Raw genomic sequence first — 18,472 nt, 5'->3', positions numbered from 1 at the left:
ATGGGATATTTATTTAAAGCGAAATCTGATAATTTGCATTCTATCAATATGGAATAATTGGTAGCAGGGATTGATTACAAAGTTGAGGGATTCCACTGAGATTATAAATCCTGAGACTGAACAGAAAACTGAACACCACCTGAACTGAGACTAGATCAAATAACTTCATTCTGTTATCATTTGCACTGTGTGAAGGATATTTTTGTTTATGTCACTAAGAATGCTAGTCTTCCCATTTCCACCCTTGGACCAGTGTTAGGAAACCAAGTTAAATCATGAATCTGAGTATTTGTTTCATGGTGACAATGCTCTTCTTGCATATGTGTTAGTGGATAAAAATACCTTTGCAAATCAGTAATAGTAATAAAGAAAGAGTTGACAGAGGCTTTTTTTGGCTATGATTTGAGACGTTTTTTAAAATTCCCTTGTGGATTTCTGTAGTGAGCTGACAGATGAGATTTATTTTTATAATGTTCAGAGAGGGGAATTTAGAGGTGTTGGTACTGTAGGTTTAAAGCGATATGACGCCAGAAATGTGGTCCAGGCTGCACAGTGCTGAGATCACTGCTCCACACCAGGACCACTGTGTATGCCTGTGCCTGAATGAGCTCCCTAATGTGAGATCATCTCATTATAATACGGAAATGTTGCTCTCAGTGCATGGCATGCTGGGAGTAGGCCGAGTTCATAAGAACGGGGTTTTGGGTGTTGGCTGCTTGTAAATGGCTGCTGGCACCTACAGAGAAAAGCTTCATTTTGGAAAGGGAGGAAAGAGCACAGAACCTTAAAAAAGTTGGTGTTTTGAGGCACATTGGCCACAAAGAACAGCTCAGGCCTAATAATACAGCACCCGCTATGTTACAGCATAATGGACAATGACCATCGCATTATCAACCCCATAGCCATGGGAAACTGTAAAAGCAGTTTGTGTGTGTATATGTTAGACACTTAAGTGAAATGGTGTCATTTGGCAAAGACAAAACTGCATCTAAGTTATCACATCTACAGTTTCCTCTACATAAGAGGACTAATAACATAACCAGAAATTTATTCAAAATTTGTGATGAAGAGATAAGCTTTCAACAGTGGAACTAAATGTAATAGGAAGACATTTCTAAATGATTTACAACCAGTGTTTATTACAAATTAATAACACATGTTACACATATTATCAAACATTTATAAACCAGGATAGTTTTGTATTTACAGTTTTACTGAAATATTACTAATTAATTATTGCAGTGTAACACCTTTTTATTAAACATATTTTCATTATTCATAAAATGTGATTTCAATCTTATTAAATAACTATACATTTTTTATAGTTAGAGCACTAGGGCTTTGTTAGGCATTAAGCACTTCATGACAGCACACGCTTAAAATTAAGTGATACCAATCTGCTTTTAAATAAAATATTTTATGCATCAAATTGTCACTTTTCTGCCATTGTATTCCCAAGTCTCATCTGTTTTCACAAGAACGAAGCCAAGCAGTTCCAGTGGCTTGATGGGTCCAGTGTGACTCTAAGACATAATAACCATGCAATTCTATGTAAGCAAGAGGATCCTATGCTGTGTTATGTGATTTCAGCAAAGGCACTATAATTGGCTACAGCAGCCTTGGGCTACGAAGATGAAAATTGCTGCTCCTGATTAGTATGTGGCGATGGATAACTGTTGAGTGTGGATGTGGGGTGAGGATAGGATGTGATGCTCCATATTGTCAAATAGCCTGCCTACAGTCACTGTTTAGTTTCACACATGAAGAATGACCACTTGGATGACATGCTGATATTTTGGCAGCATGTCTGGAACTGGAATCCAGCATGAGCCAATGCATTTAGGAGTGGAGAGAAGAAAATTGGTGGGAGGGGGGAGTCCTTAATAAAAGGCAGTCATGATAAGTATACAACAGCAAACAGTTAAATTAAGGCTTTCAGTAATATCAGGTTCAGGGGTGGTTCATAACTTTACTACCAAAACAAAAAGAACAAACTGATTGTATTTAATGGGGGGGGGTAGATTTAATACTCCTTTTGCTTTTTATATACAAGAAAGTAATGACAAAGTTCTCTAATATTCATCTTTTTACATCATGAGGAAATAGTTAATATGTTTGCTGTTTATAGTGGAATTTTAAACAGGTTCTTCATATATGTGTTGGCGGTTTCACTACAAATAATGAACAGAGCAAATCTTCCTCCTTTCTCTTTGGTAAATTAAGATAAGGAAATTAACTCTCTTTGTACTCTTGCGGAATTAAAAAAAACTATCGACTGTTCCCTAGCTTAATGGAATTAATAAATGATTCCAAAAAAAAAGGTTTCTAGGGAGGTTTACTGCTTGTTTTACTGTAGATTAAAGAATTAGGAGACTGGGCTATTTTGATAAATAATGTTGATTTTCCCCCTTTACATCGGCAATCATAGTCAGAAAAGTTTTAATATCTAGAATCACAGACAGATGAGTGTTTTTATCCAGCAGCCAAGGCAAATAATGCACATCTGTCCATGCGAAAAGATTTAAACCTTGGACTGTTTATATTGATCACAACTGTGAAATAACAGTGAGTTTAGCATGTATGAATGACAAAGCAAAGTTAATACATTACCTTTCCACCTGAAGTCCTGTCAGCACAGACCTGTTTTGAGGGATTATAACCAACCCCATTACAACATTGCTCATTGCTGGATATAAGTTCAGTGCCACAGCATTTCACTTGGGCTCCATCAATGATATGGGGTTTCCTTGACCCATCGGGTCCAGAGCAGCAAAGGGTAATCGATGTATTCACCAGGTCCTGCCCACAGCAGACCAGCCCTAGCACAAAGGAAAACAGCATATTTTATTTTTTTAATCACCTTTGGTATAGCAATGCCACTCTAATTATTATCAAGCTTGTTCCAGTATGATAAATTGCTAATTGCTTAATACCCTAATCAGTGTTCATTCTTTGCACAGATAAACTATGACAGCGCCATTAATTTAAATAGCAATTTCACTTAACAGCCAGAACTACACACCAGATTTTATGCAACATTTCAGCAACTGCATCCATCACTGCAGCATTCTGACATAAAGATGTCTGACGTGTGCTAACTCACTTAGAGAGAGCAGATGTTGCAGAGTGTGGTTTGGTAGTTATTCCCAGAGTGCATCACTTCAGCCTGAATGAGTAGCACATATGCAGCTAAGCAATTTTTCTAAAATAGCCTTGGATACCTATTGAACTTTGACTTTGTCAAGTACATAATTTGACTTCTGTAGTTTGACATCATAACCTTTTTATGTGCCTCAAAATTAATATTCATTTTTTTTGAATTGTGATTTTATGGAAATAAAACATGATGTTGATTAAACAAATATAAAATATACAAAATTATGAATAATTTTCTGTAAATGACATCTGCTTTACAATATAATCCTTTTTGTGGTTTAGGTTATCAAATATACATCAACCTTGTTCAACAGAAGTACATTATACCTTCCCTACATAGGAATTAATCTGTTTACTGATACACTGTAATCCATATATAATCTGACATGTTAGGCAGAGGAGTCACGAATGTGCATGATTTTAACAAGATATTTCTCTTATGAAATTAAATAGCCACTGCATTTGAGGCAATTTTTATATTTTTATATTTTTTTATTCGTTCATGGGGGTTTGGGCGTCTCCGGCAAGGCCAGCATTTATTGCCCATCCCTAATTGCCCTTGAGAAGATGGTGGTGAGCCGCCTTCTTGAACTGCTGCAGTCCATGTGGTGAAGGTTCTCCCATAGTGCTGTTAGGTAGGGAGTTCCAGGATTTTGACCCAGCGACGATGAAGGAACGGCGATATATTTCCAAATCGGGATGGTGTGTGACTTGGAGAGGAACATGCAGATGGTGTTGTTCCCATGTGTCTCTATCCTAGACTTAAGTTAACTTTTTCATTTATCTTTGTTTATTCAGCAAAAACAAGTAAGGTTTCAGGATCTTCGGTAGAACTGGATTTATTGTTTAGTGCAATTATGTAAGTGTACTTAACTGGCTGCAGCAATTTATTAAATTGCATTTAGGAATCACATGCATTGTCCTTATGATACATTGCAGTTGCAGTGTCTGATATTATGGCCTATAAATTGCTCTGAATGGCGAACCAACAGTGCTCGCCACTCATTAGATTTAAATTCACACACTTAAGTTACCGTCTTCTTTTTGGCGGTAACTTCCCTGAAATGCAACTTCAAAAAATAGCAACATTCTTTCCCAGGCTGTGTGAGCGGGGAAAGGATCACTCTGTCCTCTCAACCAATCAGCTTGAAGCAAGCCATTGCTGTGAGAACCAGGAAGTGAAACTCAAGTGACAAAACCACACAGACTAAAAACCAGGAAGTGCCTGATGAGGTTAGTAAATGTACTATAAAATGGGATAGAAAAAGCAAAATAAAGAGAGGGCAAGGTTGAAAGACTGAGATAAAAGATGGAAAGAAAAAGTTTTAAAATGTTTTTTAAAAGTCTAAAAACTATTAAAATCAGGAGTAATGAGAGTCCACATTTTTAAAAGTTAATTTTCAGTGCCAGAGAGGTCATTTGGCAGTCATTAACACTACCGCGCCTTTAAAAGTTAGTTGAGATTTTAAAAACTCAGCGTACCTTTTTTTGTGGCAAGATTAGTTAGTTTCCAGCTGGGCAGGAGAGCAAGATCGTGCTGGTCCATTGATTGCAGCCGGCAAGATCGTTTTAACACAAAGCTTTCAGATCACCGGTGAATCAGGAAGAGCAAGTTCTGGATTTTCGCGTTTCACTGCGCATGTGTGCTCTCTGGAACTTGCTTTTCCATTTTTGCTGAAATAACGGTGAGCCCTGTTAGCTTCACTGTTATTTGAAGAGCAATTTCAGGGCCATTCAATATGTCAAATGACAAAGGTTGGGTAAAAAAAAACGTTGGGGGAGAGGAAAGGTTCTCTCTCGGTTTCAGAGGTATGCTGGCTGATATAATAATCACTATGCTCTATTTTTTTCTGTGGCTTATAAATAAATAGTTGGATTTTGAGGGCCAACTCCGCCATCTCCAGAAAAATGGCCCCAGGATTGCTATGCACACCAGTAGAGTTTGGACCTAACTGCGGTGGATTTGCCTCTCACTGACAAACAGCGAGCTGCTAACATACTTACTCCTCCCATTGAGGTAGGCCTCAGAAGGAGCATAAGATTAGGTAGTTGATGACATGTGCCATGCGCTTTCACAACGGCAACAGGGTAGCAAACAATGAAGCATACATACAGGGCACCAGAGGAGAAATAAACTGGTTGCACCTTTTCAAAAGTACCATGTAGATTTATTGTCAGAAGAACATAATAATGTTGCATGTGGTGGGATGGGGCAGAGCTGTTAGAAAAAGCACTGGTGGCAATGAAAAACGTTGTTCATGGGACAAAGAAAAAGTGAAGAAGATCATAGCACTGTTTCTACAGGTGCAATTTATAGATTTTAAGAGAAGATCCTGTCAATCAAGGGTTGATGCACCACTCTTCTTGGCTGAAAATCAGCTTTCTCTTCTTTCTCCTCCTCCACCAAGGCTGCAGGCTGGCCCTTCTGGTCTTCTGGCTGAAAGGTTTCTCATTTCTGTACTGCAAAATTATGCAAGACATAGCAGACACTGATAATGCTCAACATCTTCTCAGGACTGTGGTGCAGTATTTCACCTGATCTGTCCAGAGAGCAGAATCTCCATTTTAAAATGGCAGCTGCATGTTCCAACAGAATTTGGGTAGAGGTATAAGCCTCATCGTATTTCCTTTAGGTCTCTGTTTCAGGCTTCCTCACTGGTGTTAATGGCCAGGGTACCAAGGGGTAGCCCTTGTCCACTACGCAGTCAGCTGTTCAGTCTGCCTGATACTTGAACTAGTGCTGGCACCGTGCACTGCCCCGAAATGAAGGCATTGTAACTGCTGCTGGGGCATTGTGCATTCACCTGTAATATTCTGTTTCTGTGATGCAACATCAAGCATGTTGATGGAATGAAAGCTTATCCAATTTATACATACCATCAAGTTGTTATTAGGAACCTTTGTGGCTCCATGTGTGCCATCAATTAGACCCTGCACTTTAGGGAAGCCTGCCACCTGATAAAAATGCTACACGCTCTTGTTCTGTTGCTGCCTTTCGATTGGGAAATTGACAAAAGTGTTTTCCATGGCAACAAGACTTCTGTCACATGCTTGATACATCGGTAGACCAAAATCTGATTGACGTTGCAAATGTCACCAGTGGTGGCTTAAAAGGAGCCAGTGGCATAACAATTCAATGTTTTGATTGTCATCAGAGCAACAGATAGGCCTGTCTCTTGTGCCAAATGTATTTTTAAAGTAGCTTCTCTACAAAACTTTCAAGAGTACCACTGAATAGTGGAACAATACATCAAAGTTTTAACGTGCTTTGCCAAAAAATTGGTAGAGTGCAGGTTTATGGCTCTGCAATTCTATGCAGTTATTCCAGATCGCAGCTCCGCTTTTGTGATGCATTGCTGTGCAAAATCTAGATCGTTTCATACATGGTGAGGAGGTGATAAGATCAGAGAGAGAGAGCTACCTTGGAATTCTAAGAGGGGAATTCATCCTCTGCTAATATTGTGTACCCGCTTTCACCAGATGACAATAGTGGAAGACAAAGACCTGAGATTAGGTCACCTTCTCATCCCTTCATTCTTGCGTGACACAGCAAGACCAATAGAAGGGAAGGATAGAACACTACAAAAAAATTAAAATAATCATAAAGTATAGGGATGTGACTCAGATTTTTAAGAATTTTGTATATTGTGATAATAATTACTGGCAGGTAAAACAATTTTCCTGCGGCCTCTCAGTTGTCTGTGGATAACTAGTTCCACACCACAACATGGAAAATTCTCTGAGCATTATTTTTAATAACTTTATCAACATATTCCAGGAAAATTATGATGTGCATCATTTAATGAGCACTTTAACTTATTTATTTTAAACAGGTTAATAACTTTGTGAAATTAGCACACAGGAATAGGGTTGCCAAATCTGGTTGGACCGATTCCTGGAGATTTGGTCACTTGACATTTGGTCAATGACAATACTGCTGAAAATGGCTTAATGTACTTAATGGATTGATAACGTCTCCCTCAAATTTACATTACAAGTCGCAGGGAGACCAGTAGCAAATTGTGTTCCGAGGGATGCAAATGCACAGGATGGTCTTGATAAATTGGCCATTGCCCAGGCACAATGTAAATTGGGTCATGATGTTAGTCCATTATCTCATGATGTTAGTCCATTATGTCATGGCACCATTGCGAGACAGGCATGTGTGTGTGTGTGTGTGTGTGTGTGGTGGGAGGTGTGCTTCAAATCTACAAAGATCAAGCTGCCGCCAATGCAGTGCTTTTACTGGCCACAGTTAGACCAGCGGCAGACACTAAGGTCATGGAAAAAAAGTGGGTCTTCCTGGTCACAAAATCCTGTCTAACAAAGTCTGCCAGTTTTACTGTCCATGCGACCATCGCCTGTGAGAGACCAGGGTTGCATGAGCCAGCGGTCAAAGATCAATATAAATGCTATAGTTTTCCTCCATGTCTAAGACCCATTGGATTTTAAAATGCGTGGAATTTCAGAAGGTAAATAAGGCACAACTAACATAATAAGATGTATCAAAATGCACTTGCAGCATATTAAACTTTTGTTATTAAGTTCAAATGAAGTTAGTGGACTTGCTGTATCTCACCTTTTGAAAGTGCAGTCACATGAACATTCAATAGATCTTACACAGGGCTCAAGTTCGGGTCGTCGGAGGGGCACAGGCGTGAACCAGAACGGGGAAGTATTTTTCTCCCAGGTCGCCAGCAATGGCGCCTGGAAGATCGATCATCCATTCCGGGAGACTCCCAGACAATCTGGGAAGGTTGGCAACCGTACATAGGAATTTTATCTGAGCGGGTGAGCCAGATTATTAAAAAGCGCTCAGAGGAATTCATAGTTTTAGTTCCCTCTCCCATTAGGTGGATCTGAAGTTGTGTCCTCAACTGAGCCTTTCCATTAGGTGAAACAGCTGAAGAATTAAACTAAAAAAAAGTAATAATAACAATTTGAAGTAGAAAGTATTAAATAAAATTGGTACTTCATCAAAGATACAGCTATATATATTTTAAAAAGGAAGTCAAACGTGAAATGTTTTGAGTTTATGGTTATCAACTGTACTTATGGATCTCCTGTGCCATTGTTTATGATGACCTAGAGGTTATGCTGTTATAAGGATGGGGTATGGAAGTGAGGAAAGACTGCACATGTCCAATGAAAAAATTTGGAAAGAAATTTCTAAGACTTCTGCTCAGAGATGTGGAGCAAGCAATTTTTAATTTCTGGAAAATAAATAATTAATTGTGCTTACCCACTGCAGCTGCAGAAGTAAATCTTTATGTAAACAAGCATTGCTTTTTCATTCTCAGTATAAACATTATGAAGCACAGGTGCTATAAAAATCCACGCTCTCTCTTTCTCCCTGAGCTAGCTTGTAAAATATGTATTACGTTAGAAACCTTTTGTAGACTAAAGGAAAAAAGTTGGAGGATGAAAAGATTGTCAAAAAGTATTTACTGAAATAAAACCAGAAAATGCTTGAAACACTCAGCAGGTTAGGCTGCTTCTGTGGAGAGAGATACAGAGTTAATGGGCAGCATTTTAGCACCCGCTATCGCGTTCCTGGCAGGGGGGCTCCGAAAATCGGAGAATCCCGGAGCGGGACCGGAGCCCGCCCCGAACCCGCGCACTTCCAGGTTCCCCGCTGACGCGCTGGCATGCGCACGCAGCCCCCGCTGGTGGGAATCCCGCAGGCAATTAAAGCCAGCGGGATGCCACTTGAAAGTATTTATTTAGGTATTTCAGGTCATTAACTGACCTGATTAAGGGATTATGTGAGGAGGGGTGGGATTTTAGAGCAAACTGGGACTGTATCCCACAATGGGGGAAACACTCCCAGGTCAAATGGACGTGTTGCAGCTGTCAGCCTGTGGCAGCTGCAAAGGTCCATTTGACAGGTGGTGGGGGGAGACCCTCACCCATTGCAGGAGGCCACTCTGTCACTTGGGACAAAGTTTGGCCTCCACCATCCTCCTCCTGACAGTCAAAGTCACCACCCTGCACACTTACCCCGGGGTCCGGAGACATGTACCTACCTTGCGGACCCCCTCAGATGTACATCTTGCGGATGGGGGCCGCCGTAGCTGCAGTCATGACCTCCTCAGAGGGCGAACAGCATCACCAACCTCACCAGCCTCGCCATCCACGCCGTCCACCTCTGACACGTGGAGCTCCACAACAGAGTGCTGTGACACATCCACCTGTACAGCAGGAGGGAGGGCTACCGCAGAGAGAGATGCATCGCAGAGGGCACTACCCTCGCCACAGGGTCCACAGACTGAGGCTCAGCTTCCTGGACCTCTCTGAGCAGCAGTGCACACGGAGGCTCAGAGTCACTCGACATGTAGTTGTGGACATCTGAAGCCTCATTCATGCCGAGCTGCTCCTGGCTGGCCCGAGCACCATCTTCTTACCCGTCGCTGTCAAAGTCACCACTGCCCTCAACAACTTCTCCTCCGCATCCTTCCAGGGTGCAACCGGGGACATCGCCGATGTCTCTCAGTTGTCTGCGCAAAAGAGCCCTGCAAATACACCTACACCCACTCTGCAGTGACACAATGGGTGGCATCAGTTGTAGGTCTTCATAGTGATCCTCAGGAGAGGGCATTATTGCACAAACCAGACAGGATTCATGAAGACATGGCAGTAGTGGTGCCAATATAATATGTAATGTGAGTTGGTCAGAAATTCAATATAAGTAACAACCATGACAAACCCTCAAACACCCTTGTGCATCCCCTTCATGCTCACGACACATTTGCCTTCCGCTGCCTACAGCACATATGTGATGCATGCCCTGTGGCTACAGCACAGGTAGTGGCAGGTTGAGTGAGGCTGGCCATGAAAGAGATGCACGAGAGGGTGAGTATGAGATAGAGCCATGAGATTGTATGAGGATTGGGTTGAGTGGTAATGGTGGGATGAGTACTGGCGAGGTGAGTAGGTGCAGGTAAGATGAGGATGAGGTTTGAGTGGGTATGAGGGGTGATGTAACATAGTAGTGTTGGCAGTGCTGAAGGAGATGTGGGGTGGGGGCAGTGATGTGGCAGACGGAGTGTAGGGGAAAGACTATGTGTACTCACTTTGGCTGACCTACTGAGGTCATTGGAGCGCCTCCTGCATTGTATGCAGGTGGGCGATATGTTGGTGGTGCAGGTGACCTTCTCTGCCACCTCGAGCCAGGCCTTCCTGGTGGCAGAGGCAGGCCGCTTCCTCCCGCACGCTGGGAGGAAGATCTCTGTCCTCCCCCTCCTCCTCACCCCATGTATTGATACCTGGGGTGAGGCATCATTAAACTGGGAGCAGCCTTCCCCCTGGGCTGCTCCATGCTGTAATTTTTGCTATTTGTTGCAGCATCTGTCAGTGGAGGGCTGCCCATTTAAATAGAGCTCTTCCAGCTGACAGATCTTACTGCGCATGCGCAGTCCGCTGGACGTGCAGATCAGCAGTGGGGAACCCGGAGGAGCAGGTAAGTGGATCCAATTAGTGGATTGGATGCTACAATTGCGCGGGAAGCTGACTAATTTCACCGGATAGCCCCCCCCGCCGAGAACCCGCAGCCCTGCTAACATCGGGCCCAATGTTTCAAGTCGATGACCTTTCATCAGAACTGTGGAATTTTGAGCAATTTGATTGGCTGTGATTCTGTTCTCTTTCATTGGTAGAGTTTGCGAACTGGCCAATGTTGATTTGTTCTCATCTAAAATCCTTAGTAATTCCCAATTGGCTATTGTCGTTGTGATTGATGATTGGTAATTTGTAATGCTGTTGATTTGTGGTTTATTATTGTTTTGTGAATATAAAATTAAGCAAGTCCAATGGTATTGTGACAAAGAAATTTGCAATAGACAGTGTATTACTTGAAATGTAAAGATCAGAAATGTCCACATTGTGCAAAGTTTTTATAATAACAGTTAATTGTCGTGCATTGCATATGGGTAGTCAAGACCAAGTGCTTTCTTTAGGTCAAGCAGGGTTAGAATAATTGAACTAAGGAATAGGAAGCGGGAAGAGGAAGGCAGAGGTGAGGGGAAAGAGGGAACAAGGGGAGAAAGGAAAAAGGGAGGTTGAGAAAGTAAAAGGGGAAAGGGGCAGGTTGGGAGAGAAGTAGAAGAGGGGCAGGAGATGAGTGAAGAAGGAAGGAGGAAATAAGAGGAGGGATGATAGAGACTAACTCAGTAATAGGGGTGTAGGAAAGCTACCTCAGGAGGTGAAGGTGGGGGAAACTATGTCAGTGGAGGATCTGGTGGAAAAATACTCAGTGGGGGTTAGAAAGTGACTTGGGGGGGGTGTAAAAGTACTTCAGTGGGAGGGGTTGGAAGAGTACCTCACCGGGAGTGGGAGGGACTGGAAATGTACCTTGGGGGAGTGGTAGGAGAAGTACCTTGGTGTGGGCGGGGGGAAGTACCTCATGGGGTGGGGGTGCCCGATTTTCCAAAAACTAAAGGAATGATTTTAACACTACTCGCTTTGCAGAAACTGGGTGAGTTGGCCATAAAACTGCCCCGAGTGACTTATCCGCTGATATCCTGTCTGCTTCTCGCCAATTCTGATTTTAATCTGCATTTGGGAGCAGGCGGCAAAGGCACCCACCTGAAGCCAACGGGGTCCTTCTTTAAATATGCAAATCAGGGTCTGATGATATCATTGTGCTCAGACTGCTATTTTAACTCCTGCGTGGTGAAGCCACTGCAATTCTGCCACCAGGTGAATACAGCGTGAAGAGGATCCGGGACCAAAAGAGTCTATTTTACTTCCTTTATGGGACCTGGAGGGTGCAGGAGTATGCAAAAAAATGGCCCTATACACTCTTATATCATAGTTACTCCAAAAACTTCCAAGTCAATTGCACTTTTGGAGAATTAATTTACTGTTTGACTCGATCGCTTGCGCCACTTCTGAGATTCATCTGGCAAAACCCTCTGTCACTCATTTACATAGCTCTGCCACCCATACAAAGAAATACTTGGTACGATACAAAACCAGTACATATCCCTAAAAAGCAAAGGCTCTACTTTTGCAGTTAAGCAACAATGGTCAACAAATGAGGTACGCAACAGTATCAAGCTAAAAGAAAAGGCTTACACAAATGCAAGGTAAAGTGAAAATCCAGCGGACTTGGAGAGCTATTAAGGGAAACAAAGGAATACTAAGAAAGAGGTGCAAAAAGTGAATATGTAAAAAACTTGCAAGGGATATCAAAGCTAACAGAAAATGTTTTTATAAATATATTAAGGGAAAGAGAGTGGCAAAGGGGAATGTGGGCCATAAGAACATAAAAAATAGGAGCAGGAGTAGGCCATACGGCCCCTCGAGCCTGCTCCGCCATTCAATAAGATTTAATAGTTGATCTTCGACCTCAACTCCACATCCCCGCCCGATCCCCATATCCCTTGATTCCCTTAGAGTCCAAAAATCTATCGATCTCAGCCTTGAATATACTCAACGACTGAGCATCCACAGCCCATATAATGTATAATAAGGAAATGGCAGACTTGTTAAATGAGTACTTTGTGTCTATTTTCACAGTGGAGGAAAAGGACAAAATACTAGAAGTACAAGGGAATCTAAAAATAAGTCATGATGGAGGGAACTAGTGCGTTTAATATAAGTTAAAAAAATGGTAATGGAGAAAATTGCCAGGACCTGATGGTTTCCACCCTGAGGTGTTAAAAGAAATAAGTGAGGAAATTGCAGATGTGTTAGTCATAATTTTCTAAAGCTCTCTAGATTTAGGAATTCAGTCTTTGGATTGGAAAATTGCAAATGTCACTCCATTATTTAAGAAGGGAGTGGGGAATAAATGAGATAACTACAGACCTGTCAGTTTAACATCATTTGGGGGAGGTTACTGGAATCTACCATCAGACCGAGCACTTGCATGAATATCAGCTGATCAAAGAGAGCCAGCATGGATTTGTGCAGGGTCTGACTAATCTAGTTGAATTTGTTGAGGAGGACACTGCATTGTGATTGGGTAGTGTCTATGGATGTTGTATATAGGAACTTTCAGAAAGCATTTGATAAGGTTCTGCACAAGAGATTATTAGCAAAAATTAGAGCACATGGAATTGGAGATAACCTTGTGACACGGGTTGGTAATTGGTTGGGAAGTAGGATAAAGAGAATAGGGATAAAGGGAACATTCTCTGATTTATGGGATGTGACAAGCAGTGTTCCCAGGGATCTGCATCGGGGCCTCATCTTTTCAACATATATATATATGATATATGAAGGAATAGAGTTGTATATCCAAGTTTGTAGATGTCACTAAGTTAGGAGACACAGTAAGTTATGTAGATGAGAGTAGGAAGTTACAAAGGTACATAGACAGACTAAGCAAATGGGCAAAACTATGGCAGAAGGATTTCAATTGGGGAAGTGTGAGGTCATCCACTTTGGACCATATTTTGTTAATGGTGAGAGATTAGGAGTTGTGGAGGAGCTAAGGAATTTAGGTGTCCTTGTACACAAATTACTAAATGCTAGTGCACAGGTGGATAAATGGAGGTGAGGTGCAGATCAGCCATGGTTTAAATGAATGATGGAGCAAGCTCAAGCAGCTGCATGGTCTACTCCTGTTCCTATGTTCCGTGGGTAACTTCACGGGAGATCAACCAACGGTACTGAATAAGTCACTGAATTCCATTTTCTGTTACATACCATTCTCTTTGCACTTTTCTCTTTTTATTTAGCTAAATCATATTGTGCTGATTGCTACTCTTTTACCTCATGCTGACTTTATTCCAAAAATCATGTATTACTGCTGAGGTTGCTCACGTGTTGCTGATGATACAACCAGACCACAGCTGGTAATACAAAAGGACAATAGTGATACTCTAACAGTTTGATTATAATATCATTATAGTGCAGTGACAATAACATAATACTTCTGCAAAGGCATACTTACTAAACAAGATGATGTTCTAGTAGTTCATTCTCCAAACCTAAGTTGATGATTATACTGCCAGATTCACATACATAAAAGGCTTTCCAAAAATCTGAACTTGTCTTTTTTTTTTCTCTTGATCTATTGTTTTGAGCATATAGGTGAGAGAGATCGAACTGTCAATGTCTAATAAGGACTTCGATGTGAACTCCTTCAATTGGTGGCATCATCTAGTACCAGGACCTGAAAGTTCAGTTTGTAATTTGGCTTGGGGATGGATAGAAGCTTTTGTGGACAAAGGGCTTAAGCTATGAGCGCAGGTAGTACATGCATTCTCCTGGGTGCTGTTATCAGCCAACATCCTTGATCTGCATTTGAGATACTCCATCATGGTGTAAGCAATCCTCTTAAAAGACTGACTTCTCTTCTGTTACCTAGATAACCAAGTCCTGAGATTTTTTTTTCCTTTCCGAGGAATGGATTTGAGCCCTCACTCTTTAGGAAATGTAAACAATTTTACAACACCAAGTTATAGTCCAGCAATTTTATTTTAAATTCACAAGCTTTCGGAGGCTTCCTCCTTCGTCAGGTGAACGATGTGAAAATGAAATCCTCGAAATGAAATCGCATTTATACTCATTTTTACCAGGGCTGCAAAACAATAAAATGATTTTTTTAACATCTCCACATTTAGGAAATGTGTTCAATAAGTCAAGACTGAGGTTCCATGAGGTTCCATGGTTTCCAACTAGTTGGAGCCAGGTATAAGTAATGCCCATGGACTGACTCACAGTGAAATTTGGAATGTGCTCAGCTAACTGTTGCTGGACAAAGATACTCTTTGATGGCTTGTGGCTTTTGTGTGCATTCCATACAAGCTGCATAGTGCCGAATGCCAGAAGGTCCTTAAAATTGTAACTACATCACTGGATGGATCTTGCAAAATGGTTTCATGACTGTCCATTTCTCCTTATGGATGACTGCAATATGTCAGACCTGGAGGTTCAAAGGTGATTCAAAGGTCCTTCTGGCAGAAATGTTCTCTGCTTCTTTTCCAAAGTTCAACAAGTATGTAGCATTAGCACAATGTTCAAAGTGGCAGTTGTGAATAGCCTGGTAAGCCCTTTGCTTCATAATTATGTTGTTCAATGTTGCTGGGAAACTTTGAACCACTGGCTAGTTGCCTTATTTGTTAAGCAGCTAGCTCCTAGTTCTCTTGGATAAAGTAAGAGCCTCATGACAAGGGGTGATTACTAAGTTGAATGGCTGATGACCTCTGAACTGACCGATTTAGCAAGGCGCTCAGCACAAGAAAGATATTGTTGCCCATGCAGGCTGCAACTGGATCTGTGTTACCGCCAATAGGCAGAATTGATGGTTGGTGATGTAGCCAACGATTTTCTTGTGTCTACGGTCAAAGTCATAAACAAACTGAAACCAGAGCCACTCATCAACAAAGCAGGATCCTAATAGGGTAGGTGCAAAGGGAAGAAGAGCTGTTAGGTAAGAACATAGGGCCTTTAAAGTAGTCTCTTTGGAGCATTCAGAAGCCTCAGTAAAGGAAAATTATGATGCTATAGCACATCATGAGCTAAGAAGGTCATTAGGAAGATGAAGTAGGATCACTGGGCTGCATTCATCCATGAGGGCTTGCAATTAGACTAAATAAATCTAACTTATTTTCCATTGTCATTAATAATACCTGAAAGGATTCTTCCAGGCTTTTGCCAGCAAGTGATAAGTCCAGTGCTCTTCAGCTAATCCATGAAGGTATTTTCAGGAACTATAGACACTATTATACTGAGATGGTAACCTACTCAAGAAGCCTTAGGAGGGATACATGTGCATGGAGACTGGAAAAGCCAGTGCAGTGTATTGCACATATAGCATTAAGAAGTTAGTGGAATAGTAAAGGGGCAGGCATGGATGTTATTCACAGTGAATTCCTGAATAGTTACGAGATTATTATGAAATAGAGATAGTTATGAAATTAGTGATCAGTGCCATGAAATAGTGACTCACCCTGGAACATAAGAAATAGAAGCAGGAGTAGGCCTTACGACCCCTTGAGCCTGCTCCGCCATTCAATAAGATCATGGCTGATCTTCGACCTCAACTCCACTTTCCCGTTCGATCCTCATATCCCTTGATTTTCTTATAGTCCAAAAATCTATCGATCTCAGCCTTGAATATACTCAGCGACTGAGCATCCACAGCCCACTGGGGTAGAGAATTCCAAATATTCACAACCCTCTGAGTGAAAAAGTTCCTCCTTATCTCAGTACTAAATGTCTGACCCCTTATCCTGAGATTATGCCCCCTAGTTCCAGATTCTCCAGCCAAGGGAACCATCCTCTCCGCATCTACCCTGTCAAGCCCTGGAGCTGCCCTTCTGAGGCTGGGGAATAAGATTTTGTTTGAGGTACCTTTCATGTGCCAGAATGTGTTTGCAATTTCTATCCATAGAAAGGATAGTGAGACTTCCAAGGGATCTATCTCACTGATTTCAGTGGCTCTTAAAGTAGTTCCTCAGGTCATCATGATATATACATATATATAGCATATGCTTTGGAGGTCCTTGGTGTGATCAAAAAGAAGCAGGCTGAATTTCATTCTAATATGAAATACAATGGGCAGATTGTAGCTTTATACAAGATCACAGAACATCATAAGGCTCAGGAAAAATGCAATTGCTTTGCTTTCATTAACTTTCAACTTGATGTTTCACATAACTCTCAAGAAAAAGCTGGAAGTTCTAGGCCAAATGTTCAATTTTATCTCGGATATGCACAGCAGTTTCAACATCCATACAAAGAACAATAGGAGAATCACTGAGCTGATCTCTCAAAAGAGGAATGAAGGATGATTCTCTATCATAACCAATCCTAATTAGTGCCTTGATTTATTATGTGTTGGATGATATTGTAAGGAACATTATCAGAATGTTTGTCCCATGCTTTTATAAAAGAATTGTATTCGTTTTATCACGTGTTGTTGGCGGACGTGACTGGGACCTAGTGGACTCCAACTGTCATCTTGAATAATGGGTTACAGATTATGATACGGTTGTGGGTGCCCCAAGCTATTACTTTGCATGACTTAAGAGGATATCTTAAAGAGAAAGGGGGAAGAGATTGCTCTGGACTTTCGCCCCTCTCTTCAACGAGAGCAGAGTCCCTACGTGTTTAAGCATGTAGATGTTGACATGTTCCAACCAGTTCTCTTCGTGGCTTGGAGCTCCATGATGTGCAATGAAACATGGACAAGAGAGCTGAATTCCAGGGGTGAGGTGAGAGTGACTGCCCTTGACATCAAGGCAGCATTTGACCGAGTGTGGCACCAAGGAGCCCTAGTAAAATTGAAGTCAATGGGAATCAGGGGGAAAACTCTCCAGTGGCTGGAGTCATACCTAGCACAAAGGAAGATGGTAGTGGTTGTTGGTGGCCAATCATCTCAGCCCCAGGACATTGCTGCAGGAGTTCCTCAGGGCAGTGTCCTAGGCCCAACCATCTTCAGCTGCTTCATCAATGACCTTCCCTCCATCGTAAGGTCAGAAATGGGGATGTTCGCTGATGACTGCACAGTGTTCAGTTCCATTTGCAAACCCTCAGACAATGAAGCAGTCCGAGCCCACATGCAGCAAGACCTGGACAACATCCAGGCTTGGGCTCAAAAGTGGCAAGTAACATTCGCGCCAGAAAAGTGCCAGGCAATGACCATCTCCAACAAGAGAGAGTCTAACCACCTCCCCTTGACATTCAACGGCATTACCATCGCTGAATCCTCCACCACCAACATCCTGGGGGTCACCATTGACCAGAAACTTAACTGGACCACCCATATAAACACAGTGGCCACAAGAGCAGGCCAGAGGCTGGGTATTCTGCGGCGAGTGACTCACCTCCTGACTCCCCAAAGCCTTTCCATCATCTACAAGGCACAAGTCAGGAGTGTGATGGAATACTATCCACTTGCCTGGATGAGTGCAGCTCCAACAACACTCAAGAAGCTCGACACCATCCAGGACAAAGCAGCCCGCTTGATTGGCACCCCATCCACCACCCGAAACATTCACTCCCTTCACCACCGGCGCACAGTGGATGCCGTGTGTACCATCCACAGGATGCACTGCAGCAACTCGCCAAGGCTTCTTCGACAGCACCTCCCAAACCTGCGACCTCTACCACCTAGGAGGACAAGAGCAGCAGGTACATGGGAACACCACCACCTGCACGTTCCCCTCCAAGTCACACACCATGTTGTAAACTTCTATGACTCTTCTACGACCATCCCGACTTGGAAATATACCGCCGCTCCTTCATCGTCGCTGGGTCAAAATCCTGGAACTCCCTTCCTAACAGCACCGTGGGAGAACCTTCACCACATGGACTGCAGCGGTTCAAGAAGGCGGCTCACCACCACCTTCTCAAGGGCAAT

At 42.2% G+C, this 18,472-nt stretch overlaps 1 protein-coding gene across 1 annotated transcript in view; it reads right to left on the bottom strand.

The window, feature by feature from the left end:
• ush2a (Usher syndrome 2A (autosomal recessive, mild)) overlaps window positions 1-18,472 on the bottom strand; it is a 744,800-nt gene that overhangs the window by 141,410 nt on the left and 584,918 nt on the right. Inside the window, exon 54 of the mRNA XM_067989549.1 lies at window positions 2,606-2,819. Coding sequence (XP_067845650.1) covers window positions 2,606-2,819 — 214 coding nt within the window. The remainder of the gene's footprint in view (window positions 1-2,605; window positions 2,820-18,472) is intronic.

This window comes from Heptranchias perlo, chromosome 8 (assembly GCF_035084215.1).
Source record: "Heptranchias perlo isolate sHepPer1 chromosome 8, sHepPer1.hap1, whole genome shotgun sequence".
Lineage (NCBI taxonomy): Eukaryota > Metazoa > Chordata > Chondrichthyes > Hexanchiformes > Hexanchidae > Heptranchias > Heptranchias perlo.
The sequence above is the reverse complement of the archived record's forward strand: the minus strand, read 5'-3'. Positions and strand labels throughout refer to the sequence as shown.